The sequence below is a fragment of the Rhinoderma darwinii genome, chromosome 12, assembly GCF_050947455.1.
Source record: "Rhinoderma darwinii isolate aRhiDar2 chromosome 12, aRhiDar2.hap1, whole genome shotgun sequence".
NCBI lineage: Eukaryota > Metazoa > Chordata > Amphibia > Anura > Rhinodermatidae > Rhinoderma > Rhinoderma darwinii.
The window spans coordinates 1,720,128-1,746,516 of record NC_134698.1 but is presented as its reverse complement, the minus strand read 5'-3'; the positions used below and the strand labels follow the sequence as shown (position 1 = coordinate 1,746,516).

General features: G+C 48.7%; 2 protein-coding genes across 6 annotated transcripts in view; one reads left to right on the top strand and one right to left on the bottom strand.

The window, feature by feature from the left end:
* KLHDC9 (kelch domain containing 9) overlaps nt 1-26,389 on the bottom strand; it is a 101,881-nt gene that overhangs the window by 15,500 nt on the left and 59,992 nt on the right. The window contains exon 1 of one of the 5 annotated variants that reach the window (XM_075844003.1): nt 19,158-19,426. The exons of 1 other annotated variant lie outside the window; for it this stretch is intronic. The gene's annotated coding sequence lies outside the window, so the exon portion shown is untranslated. Of the gene's footprint in view, nt 1-10,839; nt 10,924-16,448; nt 16,538-18,693; nt 18,928-19,157; nt 19,427-26,389 lie in introns of those variants that run through there. 3 more of the 5 variants (XM_075844004.1, XM_075844005.1, XM_075844002.1) reach the window with 3 other exon arrangements.
* The window catches only part of MEX3A (mex-3 RNA binding family member A), an 11,601-nt gene continuing 4,123 nt past the window's right edge, over nt 18,912-26,389 (top strand). Inside the window, exon 1 of the mRNA XM_075843999.1 lies at nt 18,912-19,432. Coding sequence (XP_075700114.1) covers nt 19,096-19,432 — 337 coding nt within the window. The 5' untranslated portion in view covers nt 18,912-19,095. The remainder of the gene's footprint in view (nt 19,433-26,389) is intronic.

Below are 26,389 nucleotides of genomic sequence, written 5' to 3'. Positions count from 1 at the left end.
GGAGGTGAAGGCCATTCTGATAACACTACAAAGAGGTGAAGGCCATTCTGATAACACTAGAAGGAGGTGGAGACCATTCTGATAACACTACAAGGGGGTGGAGGCCATTCTGATAACACTACAAGAGGGTGGAGGCCATTCTGATAACCCTACAAGGGGGTGGAGGCCATTCTGATATGACTACAAGTAGGTGTAGACTATTCTGATAAACTTACAAGGAGGTGGAGGCCATTCTCTTAACACTACAAGGAGGTGGAGGCCATTCTGATAACACTACAAGGAGGTGGAGGCCATTCTGATAACACTACAAGGAGGTGGAGGCCATTCTGATAACACTACAAGGAGGTGGAGGCCATTCTGATAACCCTACAAGGGGGTGGAGGCCATTCTGATAAGACTACAAGAGGGTGGATGCCATTCTGATAAACCTACAAGTAGGTGGATGCCATTCTGATAAACTTACAAGGAGGTGGAGGCCATTCTCATAACCCTACAACGATGTGGAGGCCATTCTGATAACCCTACAAGGGAGTGGAGGCCATTCTGATAACCCTACAAGGGGGTGGAGGCCATTCTGATAAGACTACAAGGAGGTGGAGGCCAATAGGATAACCCTACAAGGAGGTGGAGGCCATTCTGATAACCCTACAAGGGGGTGGAGGCCATTCTGATAAGACTACAAGTAGGTGGATGCCATTCTGATAAACCTACAAGGAGGTTGAGGCCATTCTGATAACACTACAAGGGGGTGAAGGCCATTCTGATAACACTACAAGGAGGAGGCAATTCTGATAACACTACAAGAAGGTGGAGGCCATTCTGATAACACTACAAGGAGGTGGAGGCCATTCTGATAACACTACAAGGAGGTGGAGGCCATTCTGATAACACTACAAGGAGATGGACGCCATTCTGATAACACAATAAAGAGGTGGAGACCATTCTGATAACACTACAAGGGGGAGGAGGCCATTCTGATAACACTACAAGGAGGTGGAGGCCATTCTGATAACCCTACAAGGGGGTGGAGGCCATTCTGATAACACTACAAGGAGGTGGGGCCCATTCTGATAACCCTATAAGGGGGTGGAGGCTATTCTGATAAACCTACAAGGAGGTGGAGGCCATTCTGATAACCCTACAAGGGGGTGGAGGCCATTCTGATAAGACTACAAGGAGGTGGAGGCCAATAGGATAACCCTACAAGGAGGTGGAGGCCATTCTGATAACCCTACAAGGGGGTGGAGGCCATTCTGATAAGACTACAAGTAGGTGGATGCCAATCTGATAAACCTACAAGGAGGTGGAGGCCATTCTCATAACCTACAAGGAGGTGGAGGCCATTCTGATAACACTATAAGGAGGTGGATGCCATTCTGATAAAATTACAAGGAGGTGAAGGCCATTCTGATAACACTACAAAGAGGTGGAAGCCATTCTGATAACACTGCAAGGAGTTAGGGGCCATTCTGATAACCCTACAAGGGGGTGGACATCATTCTGATAACATTACAAGGGGGTGGAGACCATTCTGATAAACCTACAAGGAGGTGGAGGCCATTCTCATAACCTACAAAGAGGTGGGGGGCATTCTGATAACACTATAAGGAGGTGGACGCCATTCTCATAACACTACAAGGAGGTGAAGGCCATTCTGATAACACAACAAGGAGGTGAAGGCCATTCTGATAACACTACAAAAGACGTGAAGGCCATTCTGATAACACTACAAGGAGGTGAAGGCCATTCTGATAACACTACAAAGAAGTGAAGGCCATTCTGATAACACTAGAAGGAGGTGGAGGCCATTCTGATAACACTACAAGGAGGTGGAGGCCATTCTGATAACATAACAAGGAGGTAGAGGCCATTCTGATAACACTACAAGGAGGTGGAGGCCATTCTGATAACACTACAAGGAAGTGGAGGCCATTCTGATAACCCTACAAGGGGGTGGAGGCCATTCTGATAACACTACAAGGAGGTGGAGACCATTCTGATAACACTACAAGGAGGTGGAGACCATTCTGATAACACTACAAGGGGGTGGAGGCCATTCTAATAACACTACAAGGAGGTGGGGGCCATTCTGATAAACATACAAGGGGGTGGAGACTATTCTGATAAACCTACAAGGAGGTGGACGCCATTCTGATAACACTACAAGGGGATGGAGACTATTCTGATAAACCTACAAGGAGGTGGAGACCATTCTCATAACCTACAAGGACGTGGAGGCCATTCTGATAACACTATAAGGAGGTGGACGCCATTCTGATAACACTACAAGGAGGTGAAGGCCATTCTGATAACACTACAAGGAGGTGAAGGCCATTCTGATAACACTACAAAAGAAGTGAAGGCCATTCTGATAACACTACAAAGAGGTGAAGGCCATTCTGATAACACTACAAAGAGGTGAAGGCCATTCTGATAACACTACAAGGGGATGGAGGCCATTCTGATAACACTACAAGGGGGTAAAGGCCATTCTGATAACACTATAAAGAGGTGGAGGCCATTCTGATAACACTACAAGGAGGTGGAGGCCATTCTGATAACATTACAAGGAGGTGGATGCCATTCTGATAACACTACAAGGTGGTGGAGAACATTCTGATAACACTATAAGGAGGTGTAGACCATTCTGATAACACTACAAGGAGGTGAAGGCCATTCTGATAACACTACAAAGAGGTGAAGGCCATTCTGATAACACTAGAAGGAGGTGGAGGCCATTCTGATAACACTACAAGGGGGTGGAGGCCATTCTGATAACACTACAAGAGGGTGGAGGCCATTCTGATAACCCTACAAGGGGGTGGAAGCCATTCTGATATGACTACAAGTAGGTGTAGACCATTCTGATAAACTTACAAGGAGGTGGAGGCCATTCTCTTAACACTACAAGGAGGTGGAGGCCATTCTGATAACACTACAAGGAGGTGGAGGCCATTCTGATAACACTACAAGGAGGTGGAGGCCATTCTGATAACCCTACAAGGGGGTGGAGGCCATTCTGATAAGACTACAAGAGGGTGGATTCCATTCTGATAAACCTACAAGTAGGTGGATGCCATTCTGATAAACCTACAAGGAGGTGGAGGCCATTCTCATAACCCTACAAGGAGGTGGAGGCCATTCTGATAACACTACAAGGCGGTGGCAGCCATTCTGATAACACTACAAGGAGGTGGAGGCCATTCTCATAACTCTACAACGACGTGGAGGCCATTCTGATAACCCTACAAGGGGGTGGAGGCCATTCTGATAACCCTACAAGGGGGTGGAGGCCATTCTGATAAGACTACAAGGAGGTGGAGGCCAATAGGATAACCCTACAAGGAGGTGGAGGCCATTCTGATAACCCTACAAGGGGGTGGAGGCCATTCTTATAAGACTACAAGTAGGTGGATGCCCTTATTGATAAACCTACAAGGAGGTGGAGGCCATTCTCATAACCTACAAGGAGGTGGAGGCCATTCTGCTAACACTACAAGGAGGTTGAGGCCATTCTGATAACACTACACGGAGGTGGAGGCCATTTTGATAACACTACATGGGGGTGAAGGCCATTCTGATAACACTACAAGGAGGAGGCCATTCTGATAACACTACAAGAAGGTGGAGGCCATTCTGATAACACTACAAGGAGGTGGAGGCCATTCTGATAACACTACAAGGAGGTGGAGGCCATTCTGATAACACTACAAGGAGATGGACGCCATTCTGATAACACAATAAAGAGGTGGAGACCATTCTGATAACACTACAAGGAGGTGGATGCCATTCTGATAACACTACAAGGTGGTGGAGAACATTCTGATAACACTACAAGAGGGTGGAGGCTATTCTGATAACACTACAAGGCGGTAGAGGCCTTTCTGATAACACTACAAGGAGGTGGAGGCCATTCTGATAAGACTATAAGGAGAGGGAGGCCATTCTAATAACACTACAAGGGGATGGAGGCCATTCTGATAACACTACAAGGGGGTGGAGACCAATCTGATAACACTGCAAGGAGGTGGAGGCCATTCTGATAACACTACAAGGAGGTGGAGACCATTCTGATAACACTACAAGGAGGTGGAGGCCATTCTGATAACACTACAAGGAGGTGGAGGCCATTCTGATAACCCTACAAGGGGGTGGAGGCCATTCTGATAAGACTACAAGAGGGTGGATGCCATTCTGATAAACCTACAAGTAGGTGGATGTCATTCTGATAAACCTACAAGGAGGTGGAGGCCATTCTCATAACCCTACAAGGAGGTGGAGGCCATTCTGATAACCCTACAAGGAGGTGGAGGCCATTCTGATAACACTACAAGGCGGTGGCAGCCATTCTGATAACACTACAAGGAGGTGGAGGCCATTCTCATAACTCTACAACGACGTGGAGGCCATTCTGATAACCCTACAAGGGGGTGGAGGCCATTCTGATAACCCTACAAGGGGGTGGAGGACATTCTGATAAGACTACAAGTAGGTGGATGCCATTCTGATAAACCTACAAGGAGGTGGAGGCCATTCTCATAACCTACAAGGAGGTGGAGGCCATTTTGCTAACACTACAAGGGGGTGGAGGCCATTCTGATAACACTACAAGGGGGTGAAGGCCATTCTGATAACACTACAAGGAGGAGGCCATTCTGATAACACTACAAGAAGGTGGAGGCCATTCTGATAACACTACAAGGAGGTGGAGGCCATTCTGATAACACTACAAGGAGGTGGAGGCCATTCTGATAACACTACAAGGAGATGGACGCCATTCTGATAACACAATAAAGAGGTGGAGACCATTCTGATAACACTACAAGGAGGTGGATGCCATTCTGATAACACTACAAGGTGGTGGAGAACATTCTGATAACACTACAAGTGGGTGGAGGCTATTCTGATAACACTACAAGGCGGTAGAGGCCTTTCTGATAACACTACAAGGAGGTGGAGGCCATTCTGATAAGACTATAAGGAGATGGAGGCCATTCTAATAACACTACAAGGGGATGGAGGCCATTCTGATAACACTGCAAGGGGGTGGAGGCCAATCTGATAACACTGCAAGGAGGTGGAGGCCATTCTGATAACACTACAAGGAGGTGGAGGCCATTCTGATAACCCTATAAGGGGGTGGAGGCTATTCTGATAAACCTACAAGGAGGTGGACGCCATTCTGATAACACTACAAGGGGGTGGAGACTATTCTGATAAACCTACAAGGAGGTGGAGGCCATTCTCATAACCTACAAGGAGGTGGAGGCCATTCTGATAACACTATAAGGAGGTGGACGCCATTCTGATAAAACTACAAGGAGGTGAAGGCCATTCTGATAACACTACAAAGAGGTGGAAGCCATTCTGATAACACTGCAAGGTAGTTAGGGGCCATTCTGATAACCCTACAAGGGGGTGGACATCATTCTGATAACACTACAAGGGCGTGGAGACCATTCTGATAAACCTACAAGGAGGTGGAGGCCATTCTCATAACCTACAAAGAGGTGGGGGCCATTCTGATAACACTATAAGGAGGTGGACGCCATTCTCATAACACTACAAGGAGGTGAAGGCCATTCTGATAACACAACAAGGAGGTGAAGGCCATTCTGATAACACTAGAAGGAGGTGGAGGCCATTCTGATAACACTACAAGGAGGTGGAGGCCATTCTGATAACACTACAAGGAAGTGGAGGCCATTCAGATAACCCTACAAGGGGGTGGAAGCCATTCTGATAACACTACAAGGAGGTGGAGACCATTCTGATAACACTACAAGTAGGTGGAGACCATTCTGATAACACTACAAGAGGGTGGAGGCCATTCTGATAACACTACAAGGAAGTGGAGGCCATTCTGATAACCCTACAAGGGGGTGGAGGCCATTCTAATAACACTACAAGGAGGTGGGGGCCATTCTACAAGGAAGTGGAGGCCATTCTGATAACCCTACAAGGGGGTGGAGGCCATTCTAATAACACTACAAGGAGGTGGGGGCCATTCTGATAACCCTACAAGGGGGTGGAGACTATTCTGATAAACCTACAAGGAGGTGGACGCCATTCTGATAACACTACAAGGGGATGGAGACTATTCTGATAAACCTACAAGGAGGTGGAGGCCATTCTCATAACCTACAAGGAGGTGGACGCCATTCTCATAACACTACAAGGAGGTGAAGGCCATTCTGATAACACAACAAGGAGGTGAAGGCCATTCTGATAACACTACAAAAGACGTGAAGGCCATTCTGATAACACTACAAGGAGGTGAAGGCCATTCTGATAACACTACAAAGAAGTGAAGGCCATTCTGATAACACTAGAAGGAGGTGGAGGCCATTCTGATAACACTACAAGGAGGTGGAGGCCATTCTGATAACATAACAAGGAGGTAGAGGCCATTCTGATAACACTACAAGGGGGTGGAGGCCATTCTGATAACACTACAAGAGGGTGGAGGCCATTCTGATAACACTACAAGGAGGTGGAGGCCATTCTGATAACACTACAAGGAAGTGGAGGCCATTCTGATAACCCTACAAGGGGGTGGAGGCCATTCTGATAACACTACAAGGAGGTGGAGACCATTCTGATAACACTACAAGGAGGTGGAGACCATTCTGATAACACTACAAGGGGGTGGAGGCCATTCTAATAACACTACAAGGAGGTGGGGGCCATTCTGATAAACATACAAGGGGGTGGAGACTATTCTGATAAACCTACAAGGAGGTGGACGCCATTCTGATAACACTACAAGGGGATGGAGACTATTCTGATAAACCTACAAGGAGGTGGAGACCATTCTCATAACCTACAAGGACGTGGAGGCCATTCTGATAACACTATAAGGAGGTGGACGCCATTCTGATAACACTACAAGGAGGTGAAGGCCATTCTGATAACACTACAAGGAGGTGAAGGCCATTCTGATAACACTACAAAAGAAGTGAAGGCCATTCTGATAACACTACAAAGAGGTGAAGGCCATTCTGATAACACTACAAGGGGATGGAGGCCATTCTGATAACACTACAAGGGGGTAAAGGCCATTCTGATAACACTATAAAGAGGTGGAGGCCATTCTGATAACACTACAAGGAGGTGGAGGCCATTCTGATAACATTACAAGGAGGTGGATGCCATTCTGATAACACTACAAGGTGGTGGAGAACATTCTGATAACACTATAAGGAGGTGTAGACCATTCTGATAACACTACAAGGAGGTGAAGGCCATTCTGATAACACTACAAAGAGGTGAAGGCCATTCTGATAACACTAGAAGGAGGTGGAGGCCATTCTGATAACACTACAAGGGGGTGGAGGCCATTCTGATAACACTACAAGAGGGTGGAGGCCATTCTGATAACCCTACAAGGGGGTGGAAGCCATTCTGATATGACTACAAGTAGGTGTAGACTATTCTGATAAACTTACAAGGAGGTGGAGGCCATTCTCTTAATACTACAAGGAGGTGGAGGCCATTCTGATAACACTACAAGGAGGTGGAGGCCATTCTGATAACACTACAAGGAGGTGGAGGCCATTCTGACAGTACTACAAGGAGGTGGAGGCCATTCTGATAACACTACAAGGAGGTGGAGGCCATTCTGATAACCCTACAAGGGGGTGGAGGCCATTCTGATAAGACTACAAGAGGGTGGATGCCATTCTGATAAACCTACAAGGAGGTGGAGGCCATTCTCATAACCCTACAAGGAGGTGGAGGCCATTCTGATAACACTACAAGGCGGTGGCAGCCATTCTGATAACACTACAAGGAGGTGGACGCCATTCTGATAACACTACAAGGGGGTGGAGACTATTCTGATAAACCTACAAGGAGGTGGAGGCCATTCTCATAACCTACAAGGAGGTGGAGGCCATTCTGATAACACTATAAGGAGGTGGACGCCATTCTGATAAAACTACAAGGAGGTGAAGGCCATTCTGATAACACTACAAAGAGGTGGAAGCCATTCTGATAACACTGCAAGGTAGTTAGGGGCCATTCTGATAACCCTACAAGGGGGTGGACATCATTCTGATAACACTACAAGGGGGTGGAGACCATTCTGATAAACCTACAAGGAGGTGGAGGCCATTCTCATAACCTACAAAGAGGTGGGGGCCATTCTGATAACACTATAAGGAGGTGGACGCCATTCTCATAACACTACAAGGAGGTGAAGGCCATTCTGATAACACAACAAGGAGGTGAAGGCCATTCTGATAACACTACAAAAGACGTGAAGGCCATTCTGATAACACTACAAGGAGGTGAAGGCCATTCTGATAACACTACAAAGAAGTGAAGGCCATTCTGATAACACTAGAAGGAGGTGGAGGCCATTCTGATAACACTACAAGGAGGTGGAGGCCATTCTGATAACACTACAAGGAAGTGGAGGCCATTCTGATAACCCTACAAGGGGGTGGAAGCCATTCTGATAACACTACAAGGAGGTGGAGACCATTCTGATAGCACTACAAGTAGGTGGAGACCATTCTGATAACACTACAAGAGGGTGGAGGCCATTCTGATAACCCTACAAGGGGGTGGAGGCCATTCTAATAACACTACAAGGAGGTGGGGGCCATTCTACAAGGAAGTGGAGGCCATTCTGATAACCCTACAAGGGGGTGGAGGCCATTCTAATAACACTACAAGGAGGTGGGGGCCATTCTGATAACCCTACAAGGGGGTGGAGACTATTCTGATAAACCTACAAGGAGGTGGACGCCATTCTGATAACACTACAAGGGGATGGAGACTATTCTGATAAACCTACAAGGAGGTGGAGGCCATTCTCATAACCTACAAGGAGGTGGAGGCCATTCTCATAACACTACAAGGAGGTGAAGGCCATTCTGATAACACTATAAGGAGGTGAAGGCCATTCTGATAACACTACAAAAGAAGTGAAGGCCATTCTGATAACACTACAAAGAGGTGAAGGCCATTCTGATAAAACTACAAGGAGGTGGAGGCCATTCTTATAACACTACAAGGAGGTGAAGACCATTCTGATAAAACTACAAGGAGGTGAAGATTTTAGGGGGCACCATGTAAAGGAAGAGTCATACCTGCATTGTGCTGGGCAGGAAAGCAATCCTATAATTTGTTGCCGCCCTGCAGGGCTATTATAGGGATTGCTCCTCTATTTATATTGCCCATAATGCACTTCACTAATACAACGCTCCAAACTAGAGCTTCACCTTAAAGGGGAAGGCCACTGTTACGAGACGGGGCTGAATACGTGAATATTTCAATGTAAGGATGATTATAGGGGCGGTCTACGTTCCATGTGCCCTATAAGGTCGTATGAAGTTCATAGAGGGGGGGTCCTTAATTGACACCCTCCTTTATAAGCTGCACAAAGAAAATGTAAGTAGACAGAATGTAATGTCACAGGTTCACCCATAAGAACACTGAATTCTGGGTATTTTGCGGCATGTTTCATTTTTTTTTCCATTTTATATTCTTCGATACTTTTCTGAACCCCCTCCCCCTCCCCTCAGATTCTCGCAGCTCATTTCCATCCCATTGGCCTCTGTAACCTGCCCTGTACTGACATCCGAGGGGCCAAGGGGCCACACACCCCATCGATCAAGTGAGAAAAGCCACCATAGAGGGACTGGAACATCTGCATCTAGAGAGAAAGGACAAGAGTTCACCGAGCAGAAAAAAAATCCTTCACTCCACAAATCGGCAAATTTTATTTAAAAAAAAAAAAAAACGCAAAAATGTCCAAGAATTTTTTGAAATTTTTTTGGGCAGTTTTCTTTTTGGAAAGTCGGCGAAAACACTGCTTAATATTAACGGCGCCGCCGCACGGGGCAGGCAATGTATCCCTAAGAGGTTAATGGACTACATGACCCACAATGCACTTGGCCTGTCCAGCGAGCAGGATAGAAATAAACGGGGTCTCGGGGGGCTATGGTTGGCTGCGGCCATCTGCCAGGCGTATATTACAGGGAGATCGGAGGTATCGATTATCAGTTATTAGATGTGTAACACCCCCTCCCCCCCCCCTATACCCACCCCCTCCTGGGAGGCACAGGAGACAGAGGGTAATTGGGCAGTGAGATCATGCCACACATGCAGTAATCTATGAGCTCAGACCCGGCCAATCAGACGCTTTGTTGGACGATTATAATGTCAAGGGGTCACCAGGAGCTTAATTTAACCCCCACGTCGTGCCGATTGGAGGGTTCCGACTAGTGCCATTGCCCTGTTATCTTATGCCAGGGCCACCTCTGCCCCTAATGGGTTAAAAAGCAGCAACTCCCCCTCTATTGTATCTGGAACTTCACGGCGCCCCCTTTTTCTGTCTTGTCTCTGGTCGCAAAGGGTTAAACCGTTGCCACGAGGGGTACCCAGGAAACATGGCTGACGCCAGCACCCTTTGTTCTCAGCGTGACTGCAATGATTTTTTTTTTTTTGCATGCGAAGTCCAGTCGAGAAGAGAACGACAGAAGGCAAAACATCTGACAGCAGCTGGAAATGGGCACAGGAGGCGGGCACCGGAGCGCAGGGGGCACACGTGGAGATGTTGATATACCACTGCTTCTTGCAGCGGGCAGAGGGGGGTGTGGCGACTACTCTCCAGAACACGCTGCAAGCCCAGGGGTCTCCTCTCGCTATTAATACCCCCTCCCCCGCCTGCGACCGGTACCCTCCACAGTTGCCGGACAAGCTGATGGCATCGTGGGGGGGGGGGGGGGATCGCTCGCTCTCGCCATTCATGAAATCAGGTGCACACAATTACTGTCTAGACAGTCACCGGGGAAGGGGCCGCTGTGACGTCCCATCGGGGATACTCACCGCAGCCGTGCAACGCCTCGTAACGAAGCAGCCTGGAACATCGCGACCACCACGTGCTGCGCTCGCCATACACACACACGTGCCGCCTGCGCCCTTTATTATTTATTAACATCCCTCATTCACACAGCAGTATCGGGAGGGGGCGGACACTTACAGATGTTTGACATGCAGCAGCACGAGAGGGGGGGTTGGTCTAGGCAATGCTTATAGGGGGTATAAGAATCGGTAGGTAAGGTGGCGATGAGTGACAGCCGACCCGCTCTCCATGGGGGTCAATCACGAAAAGTTGGACTCCTCCAAAAAGGTCACAGGACGCCCGCGTGCGCCCTCCGGGTCAGGTCATGTGACGAAAAGTTATCACACCCTGCTAAAATAAAAGGTTTCGGGGATTCTACAAAAATGTGTGCATTGCCCTTTAAGATAAAAAAAAAAAGTTACGCTGGTTTTTGGGACAGCCGGATGACCCTCAATGTGGCCGCCCAGACGACTCAAACTGATGCTCTGAATGGCAAACCGGCCGGGTCACGCGGCAATATGAACGCAGACAATAACGTGCTACGTGATTAGACAGGTTTGCCATTCAGGAGTCCGGGAAAGCTGGGTGACATCCAATATGGCCGACATTACGGAGGTCGTTCGTGAGATTTCCTACCATCCTGAATAGTGAACCTGCCCACTCTGATAGAACGAACATTGTTATCAACCTGACGGAAGTGACGACTTTTAGTAGAACCGCTTACCCTGTGCCAAGGAGCTTACAATCTAATGAACGTTCAGCATCAGCAGATTCACATTATCTGTGACATTTAGGACAAGAATGTACATATATATATATACACACACAAGGAAGGGGGCGGGGCATTTATATATTACTACGGCAGAAGGTGGTACAGAATTCTGAGTGGGAGGGGCCTACGGTGACAACTCTGCTCCCTGTTAGGCCCCACGCGCACGACCGTCCGCGGATTTACTAACCCATTCGGTTCTATTGGCCGCAGACACATTTACGTTGCGCTACGGATGGGTGTCCGTGCCGTAGAACCGTGCCGGGAATTACGGCGCATGTCCTATTTTTCGTATTTTACGGGCCGCGCTCCTATACTCTGTACTGCGCTGCTCAATACGTTGGCGGTAAAAAAAAAACCACGGTAAATAAATGACTCACAGCGACCGGTTCGTCTCCGCAAATCCAAGATTCGCAGATAACTTCCCCCGTCCTCCGGCAAAGAAATATGAAGGAGATAGAAGGGTTAAACGAGGGGTCGTACGTTAAATATCCCAATTAGGTCCCTAATTCTTACAAAAATAGCGGCGTTTTCGCCTACCGTACGCCATTTTATTCCATTCACACAGTGACGTATACTTTGCACCACACACAGTTATTCAGATCTGTGAATATTGGGGGAGGGGCACGATGATATATTTGGCGCCGAGTCTTCCGACATTTCACGATGGATACACGAATCCCATTGAGATTTTCTGCGTATTCTGGGTGCGTACAAGTGAGGGTGGGCCGGTCCTGGGGAAGGGGCCGCATCTATTTAGGACGAGGGGCGGGCGTGTAATGAGATACTCTGTATCGTTAGACTGCGCCGCGTCTTCCCAGGTTCTCGTCCCAGGAGGGGGAAACACCTGCCAGGTTAATCTGCGCTGACGCTGCCGGAATTCCCAGCGAGACGCGGTGGAGACAGGAGTCCTGCATAACAGGGGGTCTCAGCGGGGAGATTAAGCCGTGACAGCACCTGCCGCCGCCGCCGCGCTTATTGAACCCATCCGGACAATTTATTTTTATTTATTTTTTGTTACATTTTTTCCTTCGTAAATGAATAAAAAATAATAGTAAAAAAAAAAAATGGGGACTATAATAGTCCGTATTGGCGGACTATTATCATCAGATGGTCCTTCTACAGGATCTAGGGTCAATTTTGGTGACTGGTGGGCATTTTAACCCATTAATACGGCTCCCAGCTCTTCTACATACCCGGTGACCACTCCTGATCTCCACAGGATCGTGGACAGTGGGCGGGGTCACCCACTGCTGGTAGCGCTTGTTGCTAGGGAACAGCCCTAGAATGATTGGGCAGCTGAAAAGCAATCACAGATCGATCGTCCATGATCATTTCAATGGAAAAATGGTTAGTGTTCCCCTTTAAATTACGGTAATCACTGCCGGGCAGCGACACCATTGGGGCCCATGATACATCAGTGGGACCTCGTTGTCCTGGGAATAGGGGCGGGTCCTATCACGCAGCCTCCACCAATGACGTGTCGGAAGAGGACTTCTACTCCGGATCAGCGCAAAAAATACCGGCCCAATTTTTAGAAATGAGCCCCAATAAAATATGAAGTATCCCCCCCCCCCCGGGTAAGGAGTTCCACGGTATCGTCTGCCAGGAATAAATTCTGTCTTGTCATTGGCGGCGCGGGAAAAGGCGATGTTTTTTTGCGCCACGTTACGATTGACTTTTTATCTTTCGCCGTTTCGTCTTCCTTTAGAAATCCCGAAACAACTTTTCATCGCGCAGAATTCAAAACAAGGATTTCCTATGAGAGGAAGCGGCATCTGCTGCGCGCCCTCGCGGGAGAGAGGGTCCTGCCCCCCCCAACCCACCTCTTAACCCTTCCCCTGCCAGAAGACAGAACTCCGCAGGGACCGATCACCTCACGCTTAACCCAGATCCTAAAAGCCACGGCAAGAAAACAGCGAGACGAGGCCACGAGGGACGAACGATGATGAATTCTAATGAGTTGTACGGAAGCGGCCATGATGGGGGGGGGGCAGTTTTCCATTTAAAACACAGTCCGTCCGTCCCCCCATCACCAATCAGAACCTCCTCCGGCACCCCAAAAATAAAAATTTCACAATAACTGTGTTTTCGGAAAAGCTGGGTGACAACCAATCATATTGCCAGTCAAGATGTCACCCAGCTTTTCCTGAGTCCTGAATGGACAATCTGCCAAGTCACGAGGCAAAATGGGAGCCTACAGTATGAAGGTGTGTAACAAGGCAGGGTTACCATTCAGGAGTCTGGGAAAGCTGGGTGGATAACCAATATGGCCGACATTGTAGCTCCCGCATGCGTCGTACCCAGCTTTCTTAGGCCTTATTCACACAAACGTATTTCTCGTCCGTTTTAACAGCGGAAAGCACGCTGAACTATACAAGTCAATACTCACACATCCGTTTTTTTTTTTGCAACTGAGCGCGTTTCCGTTTTCGCAGAGCGGTCTCGCCCATTGTAGTCGAAAAAAACGGACATTACAGGGACGACATGACGGATCGGTTGCTAAAAAAAATGCAGAAGAAAAAAGTTAAGTGGCGGCAGAGAAAAAACGGACGAGAAAGACGCGGAAACCACACGGACATTCATAGGCATGAAAAGCGGTCTGTTTTTTTGCGGACGCAAATCGGACACGCTCGCGAACAGGAGGAATTAACAGCTGCCATTAGCGCTCTCATAGTAGTTGTGAGATAAAGGCGTATTCAGACGGTGCGGTCAAGTCACACTTTTGTACCGCGGTTTCTGCTAAATCGCTGCACATCTAATTCTATTCAGCCGTTTCTTATTTACATCTGTGTCTGGGAAAGTTGGGTGACAACCAAGATGGCTGACATGACACCCAGCTTTCCTAAAAACAGATGTAACTGCTGAGATCACGGCTCAAGAAAAAAACGGACAGAACGGGACCGAGAACACAGCGGTGGGACTGGCAGCCATGTTATAGCGTCAGCTGATATTGAAAGGTGTGACATCATCAGCATCCAGCAGTGACGTCACTCATCCCCGGTGGATTGTCAGCTCCTATAACGGTCGGATGACAATAAGATGAGACATCAGTGGCCGAGGAGGGAACGTCCATTAAATACTGAATGTGCTGATAAACACCTGGCAGCAGCGCAAGGATGATGTCATCAAGCAACTTCAGGAGGATGACATCATAAACAAGATATGACATCAACTAATGGGGAGCGCAGAGAAAAGCCAGCGGCGAGCGGACACATTGACACGGAGCAGATGATTGTCAGAAAAAAAATATTCAATGTTCAATTTTCCTTTTTTTTTTTTTAACACCATCCTCAATAATATAAATACCGCTAAAATATATCCCCCCCCCAAACATAAAGTGGCCGTATCCTCAATGTTACCCTCACCCCCCAAATATCTCTTAAAAATAACGAGGGTCAATTATGAGAAACCCCCTCAAAACGTTTGACGTAGTTCATAAAAATGGCGGCATATGCGATGTATTTGACGATGTAACTAGCTTCTTATGAATGGGTCGCGGCTTGAGCGGGGGGTCAGCCTCATAACGGGCCCCATGTGGGAGCGCCATTGGGGAGACTTGTAGGCCGCTTAGCCACGCCCCCTGTTGGTCTCTGAAGGTAGAAATGTCGCAGTGTTTTGGGGAGGTATCATGAAAAAAATTCTTTGTTGCCCATAGCAACCTATCATAGCGCAGCTTTTATTTTTCAAGGGCACTAGAATAACTGAAAGCTGCGCTGTGATTGGTTGCTATGGGCAGTTTTCATGAATCTATTTTTTCTTATTATTGACAAGACGAATACATGAAGCCCACCATCCCCCAAACTGGGCCCGATCTCCTGACACACTGTTCCACAAACACTCCTCTTTTTTACCCCGATTCCTCCATAATGCCTCACCTGGACATCACCAACCAGGCAAAGCCCCCCCCCCATTATATCAGCCCCCCTCCCTTCCGCCACCCCTCCCACCCAGAACCCACAAAAACCTCCTCAGCTAAAAAATTTACCTCACAACTACCCAAGTACAGCCGCCATTACACCAAACCCCCCAACTCCACTCCCACCCACACCTCAAAATAGTCCCCGTTATATCAGCCCCCTCCCGTTCACCACCCCACCCACCCACAATCTCTAATAACCTCCTCAGCTAAAAAATTTACCTCACACCTACCCAAGAACAGCCGCCATTACACCAAACCCCCCAACTCCACTCCCATCTAATCGCACCCCACACCTCAAAATACAGTCCATATTATATGATCCCCAATACTCCTTGAAAAAGTCCCTCTCCTCCAAATATCCCTAATACCTCACCCCCCACCTTACTTCCGAGCCTTCAAATCCCCCACGTCTTCAATGCTCCCCTCATCATTGCTGAAATAGAACTCCCCAATATGTCCCCCCCAATCGCACCTTCCTCAGCTCCATCACAGTCCAAGCCCCTCCACATTCCCCAACTTCAGCCCTCATATCACCCCCATTAACTGCCCCGGTGTCCCCATTACCTTTAGCTAAAAATTTACCTCACATTCTCTAAGCCCCCAAAAATCCCCTTTAATGACTCCCATTATTGACAGACCCTCCCTCAAAATGACACAAACACCAACATTGTGGGGAGACCCCCCTCAATACTTCACCCCTCACCTGCCCTGTAATCACAGCCCCCCTATATTAGCCCCCAATACTCACTAATACCTCCTAACCCCCCAATCCACCTCATCCCCCCCAGCCCATATTAGTTCCTCCATAATGTTCCCCCTCCATCTTCCCTCTCATTGGACCCAACTACAAGTCCCCGTCTACCGCGCTCCATGGAGATGGCGGCATGTGTGGCATATCTTACGATATCTTCCTGCTTTTCATGAGCTTGAGGTGGGGTCAGCCTGAAGACAGGTGCAGTCCCCCCCAGTGTGAGCGCCATTTTGTTTTCTGATGATGAGATCTTAGTGACAATCTCGTTGGTATTTGGGGGTAATGATGGCGCGTGACCCCAGTATCCCCACAAACTGGCCCCTTCGAATCCCGCCATAATATCCCACCCTGGCCTTTACCCTCCCCTCAAGTCGACCCCCTCCACCCATCCTGAACACCCCAAAAAAACAGCTACAAAATTTACATTACAACCTACCAAAGTGCACCCCCAATATCCCAAACCCCCCAACTCTCATCCACACCTCAAAATAGACCCCAATATATCATCCCCGATACTCCTTCACAGACAAAACCCCAGAAGCGCCCCGCAGCCTGATTCACCACACACCCCTCATCCCAGAGCCCAGCTACCCCACCATTATCTCACCCCCTATACCCCTCCATTATCTCACCCCCTATACCCCTCCATTATCTCACCCCCTATACCCCTCCATTATCTCACCCCCTATACCCCTCCATTATCTCACCCCCTATACCCCTCCATTATCTCACCCCCTATACCCCTCCATTATCTCACCCCCTATATTCCTCCATTATCTCACCCCTTCCCCTCCATTATCTCACCCCCCTACACCCCTCCATTATCTCACCCACTATACCCCTCCATTATCTCACCCACTATATCCCTCCATTATCTCACCCACTATATCCCCCACTATCTCACCCACTATACCCCTCCATTATCTCACCCACTATACCCCTCCATTATCTCACCCACTATACCCCTCCACATATCTCACCCCCTATACCCCTCCATTATCTCACCCACTATACCCATCCACTATCTCACCCCCTATACCCCTCCATTATCTCACCCACTATACCCCTCCATTATCTCACCCCCCCCACACATCCCTCCATTATCTCACCCACTATACCCCTCCACTATCTCACCCCTATACCCCTCCATTATCTCACCCACTATACCCCTCCATTATCTCACCCACTATCTCACCCCCCCACACCCCTCCATTATCTCACCCACTATATCCCTCCACTATCTCACCCACTATACCCCTCCATATTTCACCCCCCCCACTATCTCACCCCCACACCCCTCCATTATCTCACCCACTATACCCCTCACATCTCACCCCCTATACCCCTCCTTATCTCACCCCTATACCCCTCCATTATCTCACCCACTATACCCCTCCATTATCTCACCCACATATACCCCTCCATTATCTCACCCCCTATACCCCTCCACTATCTCACCCCCTATACCCCTCCATTATCTCACCCCTATACCCCTCCACTATCTCACCCACTATACCCCTCCATTATCTCACCCCCTATACCCCTCCACTATCTCACCCCTATACCCCTCCACTATCTCACCCCCTATACCCCTCCATTATCTCACCCACTATACCCCTCCACTATCTCACCCCCCATACCCCTCCATTATCTCACCCCCTATACCCCTCCATTATCTTACCCCCTATATTCCTCCATTATCTCACCCCCTATACCCCTCTATTATCTCACCCCCCCCCCCATTATCTTACCCCCCACACCCCTCCATTATCTCACCCACTATACCGCTCCATTATCTCACCCCCTATATTCCTCCATTATCTCACCCCCCACACCCCTCCATTATCTCACCCCCTATACCCCCCCCCCACTATCTCACCCCCCCCCCCACACCCCTCCATTATCTCACCCCTATACCCCTCCATTATCTCACCCACTATATCCCTCCATTATCTCACCCCCTATATTCCTCCATTATCTCACCCCCTATACCCCTCTATTATCTCACCCCCCCCCAATACCCCTCCGTTATCTCACACCCCCCCCAATACCCCTCCATTATCTCACACCCCCCCATTATCTCACACCCCCCCCCCCCAATACCCCTCCATTATCTCACCCCAATACTCTTCTTATAACCCCCACTAAATGCCCCCAAGTCCCCAACATTGCGGGCAGACCCCCTCCTCCACCTTTCCTAACAGCCCCCACTACTCCCTAACTCCTCCTAATCACCCCGTTATCTCTCCCCCTCTATTATCACTCCATATACCGGGAGAGTAGCGAACTACAACTCCCAGCATGCTCCGGGATACATGTCATGGAGCAGCCAAGGAATTTCAAACAAAAGAGTTTCCCCGCACGCTGCTGCCAGGCGGAGCCTCGTATCGTCTTACCCAGGAGAGGAGGAGGGGGCGGGCACAGAGGGTGGTACAGGAGGAGGGCACAGCAGTAGGAGGATACAGGAGGAGGAGGGTAAGGGAGGAGCAGGGCACAGGACGAGGAGGGCACAGGACGAGTGGGTGGCGCAGGAGGGGGGTGGTACAGGAGGAGGGGGGTGGTATAGCGGCAGGAGGGCACAGGACGAGGGGGTGGTACTGGAGGAGGAGGCGGGCACAGGACGAGGAGGAGGCGGGCACAGGAGGAGGAGGTGGTACAGCAGCAGGAGCAGCAGCAGCAGGAGGAGGAGGGCACGGTCTGCAGCCTCCTCCCTCCTCCTCTCCCACTGTCTCCCTCTCTCTCTCTCCTCTGGTTCCTCTCTCTTGCCCCTCTTCTTTGTTCCCTAGCCTTTGTTAGCCATGCCTAGCCTGGTGGTATCAGGGATGATGGAAAGGAATGGGCATGGCATGGCAGACCTCACCAAGGACAGGGTACTGGAGGATGACCGAGCCCTGCAGATCGCCCTGGACCAACTCTGCCTGCTGGGTCTGGGGGAGACAGAAGAAGACACCAACAACAACAACAACAGCAGCAGCACCAACAGCTCCAGCAGCGGGCAGCACCCCCAGAAAAGCGGCGAGAGCAAGCTGTGTGCCCTGTACAAGGAGGCAGAGCTCCGGCTGAAGAGTTCCAACACCACGGAGTGTGTGCCAGTGCCCAGCTCCGAACACGTGGCTGAGATTGTGGGCAGACAAGGTGAGAGCTCTTCTTTGTCTCCATCACTGCACCATGTGGGGGCATCTAGGGGGGTACAGCATGCCACCCACATACCTGCCTGGGGGGGAGGGTGAACTCTGGAGGGGGGGGGCTTTGTCTGGGCTCCAGACAATAAACAACTCTCACATGCTTTGTTTGCAGTCTGATACAATGTAGCAACATCCCATAGGTTACATTATTTAGGAGGAGGGGGGGGGGTCTTTGTTTTGTATCCTTTCCATAATATCCCATGCCCCCTCCCCCGCTGCACCTAAAAAAGAAACAAAGAATTGTCCAAAACTTCACATAGTAGCGGGTATATAGGGGGACTCCGGCTCCTTTTGTTTGGGGATGTTGTCACCTGCGCACACACCCCCCCGGCCCTGGCGCTGGGCAACTGTCATCTGTGTCATGTGCCAGTCCTGTCTTTATGTCTTTTTATTATTTTTTTTATTATTTTTTTTTTGGGTGGGGGGTGTTGGTGCAGGTGGGGTTTTTGGGGGGTATAAGGTGTTATAATTGGGAGGGGGGCGTGTTGGTTTTTTTGGTAGTTGGCGTGATCCTTTTGTTGTCTCGGCACTCTCTCTCCATTGTCTCCGGCATGTGGGCACTTCCTGAGATGCTGTGGGAAAAGTTTATGTAAGGATACGCCGCTGCAGTCTGTCTGTAAGGAGCGCGCTGTCTCCTGTGTGCGCTCGCTCGGGGTCGTAAGACTCGATGCCCTGGAAAGGGTGGTCTGTGTTGGCGCTGTGGGCATGATACACGCTACAGAAGATTGTCGCCTTTGTTTAGGAGTCATAAGTGCTGATGGTTGGAGGGAAGAAGAAGGAGGAGGAGGAGGGGAGTTGTAGTGTCCAGGAAAGGGATGATGGTGTTCCTAGATGACTTCGGGACCCGCACAACTTCCTCGGTTATCATGACATTCAGCTCTTCGGAGTCGGGAGAAAACTTGTGTCGGTCGTGGTTGTTGCCACTGCCCGGAGCCTTATTTTTGAAGCTAGGCTTTTGTTCTCTGCTACAGGGATTAGGGGAGGACTTGTCGGGGGTTAAAATGATACCACACCCACCTTCCCAGCGTTCCCAATGAGGATGTTTAGGGATGGATGGGTCCCACACCACCAAATAATACCCTTCAGCCAGACTCACATGGGGGCAATAGCGGAGACCAAATACAAAAATATTCAAGACACTCTCGAAAGGAAACCATAGACTGGTATCTGGTCCATAAGGGACCACCCTGATCTGGTCTACAAGGTCCCTAAAATTGAGAACAGGTCTTTTGTGCCCATGTGTCTCGGACTCTCTAAGCTGGAGTGAAGTTTTTGGGGGGTGTGTGCGGTAGCTGGCATCTCTCGCCAGCCCAACTCTTCTTATCGGTCGTTGGCGTCACCATCTCCAAAATTCCATCATGAGATCTGGGGTCCAGCTTGGGCATGTAGGCCTTCATGTAAATGATCCGGGTCAGTAGGTCGGGAGTTGTGGATAGTGATGTGTCCCACGTAACCTTTACCCTCTGCAGATATCGGGTGGGTAGCCCGGGGGATGCAGTAGTGAGCGCCGTGTTCTTCGGACCCCTCACCCCCACCCCTTTAACAGAGACCTGTCTTTCCTAGAGTGATGAATGATATGACATCACCGTCATTTTCGCATTGTCCTTTTGTGGTGTTTTTGGAGTTTATTGGGCGTTCTGGACACTTTATGCCCGGGCATCGCCACGACTGGGCACCTACAGACTGCATGTTGGAGTTCTTTATGTTGATGTCTTTGTGAGATTCTCCGCTACTCCATCTTTCCGCACACACCCACTTCCGAAACCTCTACCTTCAAAAAAAAAAAAAAATGTCTTGCTTCTTCCAAGTATATCGTCCGTTTTCGACCCACACCAGCTCGGTCAATTTGAACTCTAGCCCAATGGAGCTGTCAAGTTGGGTCTTTTTGTTCGCTGGCGCCCGTGTCACGATCGTGGTTGTTGTTGTTATATGGCCAAAATCATTCCAAAAAAAACATCCCACCCCTAAACCCACCAAGAGGAGGCCCGGGTGATGTTGTAGGAGAACATCAGGGGAAGCGGTGGAGACGGCAGTGGGTACCAAAACACAAATGAGCCGTGGGCACCATGTGCTAGAGACGGAGGGTGCTACAACAAAGCCTGCCCGCTCGTGTTATGGTGCAGACAGCGTGTCACGAAACTGAGCAACTCTCGTAGTAACAGATTATTTGTGTGTCTCGTTCTTGGTCGTTGTGTCTCGGAAATGGCAGTGAGATGTGGAGACGAGAGGGGGGAAGACGATGAGTTTTAGGCACTTGTCAAATTCTGCCACTGCAGGGGTTGGGGGTGATCTGCTAGACTAGAGGGCATTGTTCTCTATGAGCCATTATTATGGTGTTTTGGTCAGTTTTGTGCTGTGAATTCCTAAATTTCCACATCCAACCTGTGTGTGGTGGTGGTGGTGGTGCAGTAGCAGCGTGCTTTAGTGCAGGAAGTGAGGTTTCGCAGGCTCTTTGTCTGGAGAAATATAGACTTTTCTCTTCTGCACATGTGCTACGGAGATGCAGAAATTGTCCCAGCTTTTGTCTGGAGGAGCAACGAAAAAAAAAAAAAAAACACCTCCCCACCACGCTGCATATCTGTCCGCCGTCCAGTCAGTGTCGTCACTTGCGTTTCACTCCAAGAAGGAGCGCAGCGTGAAGCTAATTTAAATAATTAATCTCCAAATCTTAGGAACGATTAACTCCCCGGTTGGATATATGTGAGTCGGTGGTGACCGGACATCAGAGCCCAAAAACATTCTAGATGAGATATTCAGAAAACAAAAAACAGGCACGGCCGCTACTTGTGAACAAAGGGATCATCCAAAAGTGGTGCAAGGACCTCCAGAACTCTTGGAAGTGCTTGTTCCTGTTAACCCTTCAGGACCTGAAGCCATTCTGATGCCCAACGCAGGTTAATATCGGGAGACCCCCGTAAATGTAGATTTAATTTTTTTTTTTCGAATTTGATGAGTCAACTTTACCAAAATCCCAATGCACGTTTTCTAACGAGAACTCGGTTTATGAAGTGGTTTTCCGTTAATGACCTTTGTTGTTCTGTGATTTGATAACTAGACAATAGACAGAATTTGCACCATATTTTTTTTCCTACCGCGGAGCGTGCGGAATGCGCAGGTTGTAGCGAAAACAGTTAGGGGGGTGTGGTCCTTATTTTACAGTCGCGAAGAGAGAGCCATGCGTGTTTCTAGGAAGACATTGCAGAGGAGAGCAGCAGACGTTTAGGAGATCGAGGGGATGGGATCGCTCCGGTTTTTTTAGACTATTTTAGGTTTAGTTTTAAAATTTGCAATTTTTTTGAATTATCCGGTTGATTTTATTTATTTTTTAATTTTAATATTTTTGGGTGAGAGGTTCGTGAAGGGGTGAAAATCGAATATCTGCCGTTTAAAAATGGATGAAAACCTTCGGAAGGTTCTTGAGATGATAACTGATCTTCGGTACGGCAAGGTGTCTATTGTGTCGGGAATCGATTCCTAGGTGGGAGTGACCGTGTGTCATGGAATCCAACATAAAAGGAGGTGTTACGGGGGGGGGGGGGTGGATAAAGTTTATTCTGTGAATTTCCAATTCTAAATATGGGTCTCGTAATTACGTGATCTCAAGACTCCCCTGATGAGGGGCCCGGAGCTGCCCGTAAATTATAAGGGACCGAGTTTACGTTAAAATATCACCGTTAGAATGGTGTCTCATTGTGAATGAACCCTCTACGGCTGTTTTATTCAGAATATTACAGGGATCGTTGCATTGTCATGCACGTGGCTTGGCGCTGCGTCTTGAGATCTTAATGACTCTCTCTGCAGCACCCCCTTAAAAACCTAGATCCTAGCAATTCTATCAGTCATCTCTCTGATAGGAGGATCTTGCCATTGGTGGCTTAGATGGGGCGGTGGCGTTGATGGGGCGTGGCGATGGTTGGCAGCGGCATACTCACGCGGTCAATGGCGCAGGCGCAGTGTTGGTAAACACGCGACACACACTTTGGCGTGGAGCGATGTGTTGATGCGAAGGTGGAGTGACACCTCTACTACCTTTCCCTCTTAACTCTTTAGACTGGCAAAAATTGAGACCATTTTCCAACAGTTGGTTTGATGTTTGGTGATGGGTGGCAGCTCAAGGGTTAAATTGAGTCTTTGTAGACCGTGTGCCGCTATTGTATATATTCTGGACCTCCGCAGGGGAGACTATATCTTAGTGTAGGACATCTGGTTACTACAACTTATCTCCCTGCTATACGAGACGTGCGAGCATCTGGCCACTGCGTTATCTCCATCACATGGGATATAGTTACTTGGGAAGGGATCGGCGCACAGGCCGTGCCCACCTCTGTGACAAGGGGGCCCTTGTTGACCCTTCCTATTGTTCTTCAGGAGATTTAATATTTTTTTTTATTCTCCCTCCGTCATGCCTGGTTGACTCGGCCAATGAATAGGGCACTTGATCAAGAGAATTGGGATCGTTGAGAAATAATACCACAAGAGATGATCATTCATGATCGTGATAGACGTTGATCTTCTGCGTTGACCAGACTGTGAAGCGTCTCGGGTTCCTCGGTTGGAGGAGGAGTAAGGCAGAGGACGTGACACTTCATATTAAACTTTCTTTTAGGAAATTTAGAGTCAGATCTTGACAATAGACGAGGTGCGCGAGAGATGTAGTCACCACTTGCCCGAAACAGAATTGAGCTTCGCGATTGACTAGGTCATGACTTGCTCCTCAGAGGTAGAGTTGAGGAGGTCAGCTTTTAGGTGGGAACATTTAGTTTCTTAAAAGCAGAGAATATAAAGAAGAATATTCGGATGCTTCTTTGTTGTGCATTGGACAACCCCACCCATCGGCCCCCACCCACCCCTTTCCCGTCACCATCTCCGATCCATCTCTTGTTGATCTTCTCTTGGCTGCCGGCCAACCGCGAGTAAAGCCAATTTTAGCCTTCAAAAATTACTTTGCAGAAGTATTTGCATCTATTAGTAAGATGGTGGCAGGACATTTGGCACCTATGTTGGCCCATACATGCCCCCCTGGTGACGTTCTGCATGGAAGGAAACAGGGCATGCTCGATCAGGAAGACCTCTTAATGCAGGACTCTTTTGTGCTGGGTGGAGACAATAGGTGGTCTCCACTTTGTCCTTCTAGGTAAACTGGCACCATTGCTGGGTGCCGGGTGATCCCCTCAATCATGGTTGGATTTTCTTTTTTCTTATAAATGTTTGACTTTAGGAAATGATTGAATTTCACTCATAGGGGGTAAGGGGTGCGGAGCTTTGTACAACAGCCCACGCCCTTTGTGGCTTTCAATAGGGTTGTGTAATATCATTATATACTTTACGTGGTACCATAAACGGTTCTGCGGAGGGGGGGGGGGGTGGACGTGTCTCTTATATATTGAACATGTTCCTTTAAACCCATTTGGAAACGTCATACCATGACCCTATACACCCGGCCACAGACGTTACATAATTATCGAAACCCACCTATTCCATTTTGCATGTTGTCGCGTTCTCTCGCGGTCGTATATCTGACCTCATAGTCGTAGAACGGCCCCTCAGACTTTTTAAGTATCCGAAACTTGATTGGCAAGGTAAAGCTGTCTACAGTCCATGAGTTTTGGGGTTTTAGAGGACAGTCTATGGGGAAAGCAATGGAAATGTTTTGTTTTTTTTTGCTGGTTGGACCTTTTTTATATCGGGATAAGCGGCGCCATGATGTATGTGACGCTTATCTCCTTCAATAGAAATGACATGACTGCTCAGCCAAGTTCAGAGCGCTCCCTTATTGCTGTGAAATGCTGAGTAATTGACTGTTGTTCAGGGAGCTAGGAAAGCTGGGTGACCACCGCTATGGTAGCTGCACCCAGCTTGGATATAACTGAGAAGCGGCTACATGGACTTTCTCTGTGCTTTTCAGTTGTGTTTCTACATTATCCGCTGCACTCGTTTCCTTCTAGTTCTCCACTACAACAGGAACCATTACAAAAATTATATTTAAAGGGCTTCTCCACCCAAACTTTGTTTTCGAAAAATCTGATTCAATAACGTAAAGGGGGACTAGCACGGCCTGGCCCAGTGCTGAGCTGCTTTTTCCTTTCGCTGCTGGCCCCACCGTGTCGAAAAGTCAAGTCTGCTTGCTATGAATACATTGCCTAACAACCACGGTCACATGGTGATGCACCATCAAAGCAACGAGTCTGCCTCAGATTACTTAGGTAGGACTTAAACTGTGATGTTCTCCATCTCTCGCCGCCTCGTCAACCATATTTTTACAAAAATTTATTTCTGCTCCGAACGCCTTTAAATGGACATCCCCTTTAAGTCAATTTAGAACGGTTTAAAATGCACCTTTCCCGCCGGCACCCAACTTTTTAGGTTGTCGTCTATTGATATAAATCAAAGCGGAGTCTAAATGATTTCTGTCCACCCCTGATTGCGTATAGGGGGGCAATATCGGAGGCCGAGGACCGGTGTGAGGGGATCGGTGACGTTACAGCTGACCGTTATCTCCCGTGACCCGAGTGCGTCAGAGATGGTGCGTTGTCCCAAGAGGTAGAAGGAACTTTTTGAGAGGAGGTCAGATTATTCGGCTGCCTAATGAAGGCAGATGATACGGGGCATACGCTGCTGTTGTGGATACAGCGGGTGGCGTACGGTCCTCCATATGCGATGTACGTATGGATATAGACACGCATTGTGCGCAGTGCCAGTCCTGTCCCATTCGCATCAGCCTTGGTGAGATTCTAAGAAATCCTTTGTGGCCGTCTCCGGCCCCCTCGCACGCCCTCCCCAGAGAATGAGGCCTTTTCAGAAGGGATTAATTCAACCTTCTTGCAGCAAGTGAGACTCCCAGCCCATTACAGTTAACCTGTTCGTGGCCCGGCCAGTCAGTCTGGGATATCCTTTCTTTGGGGGGGTT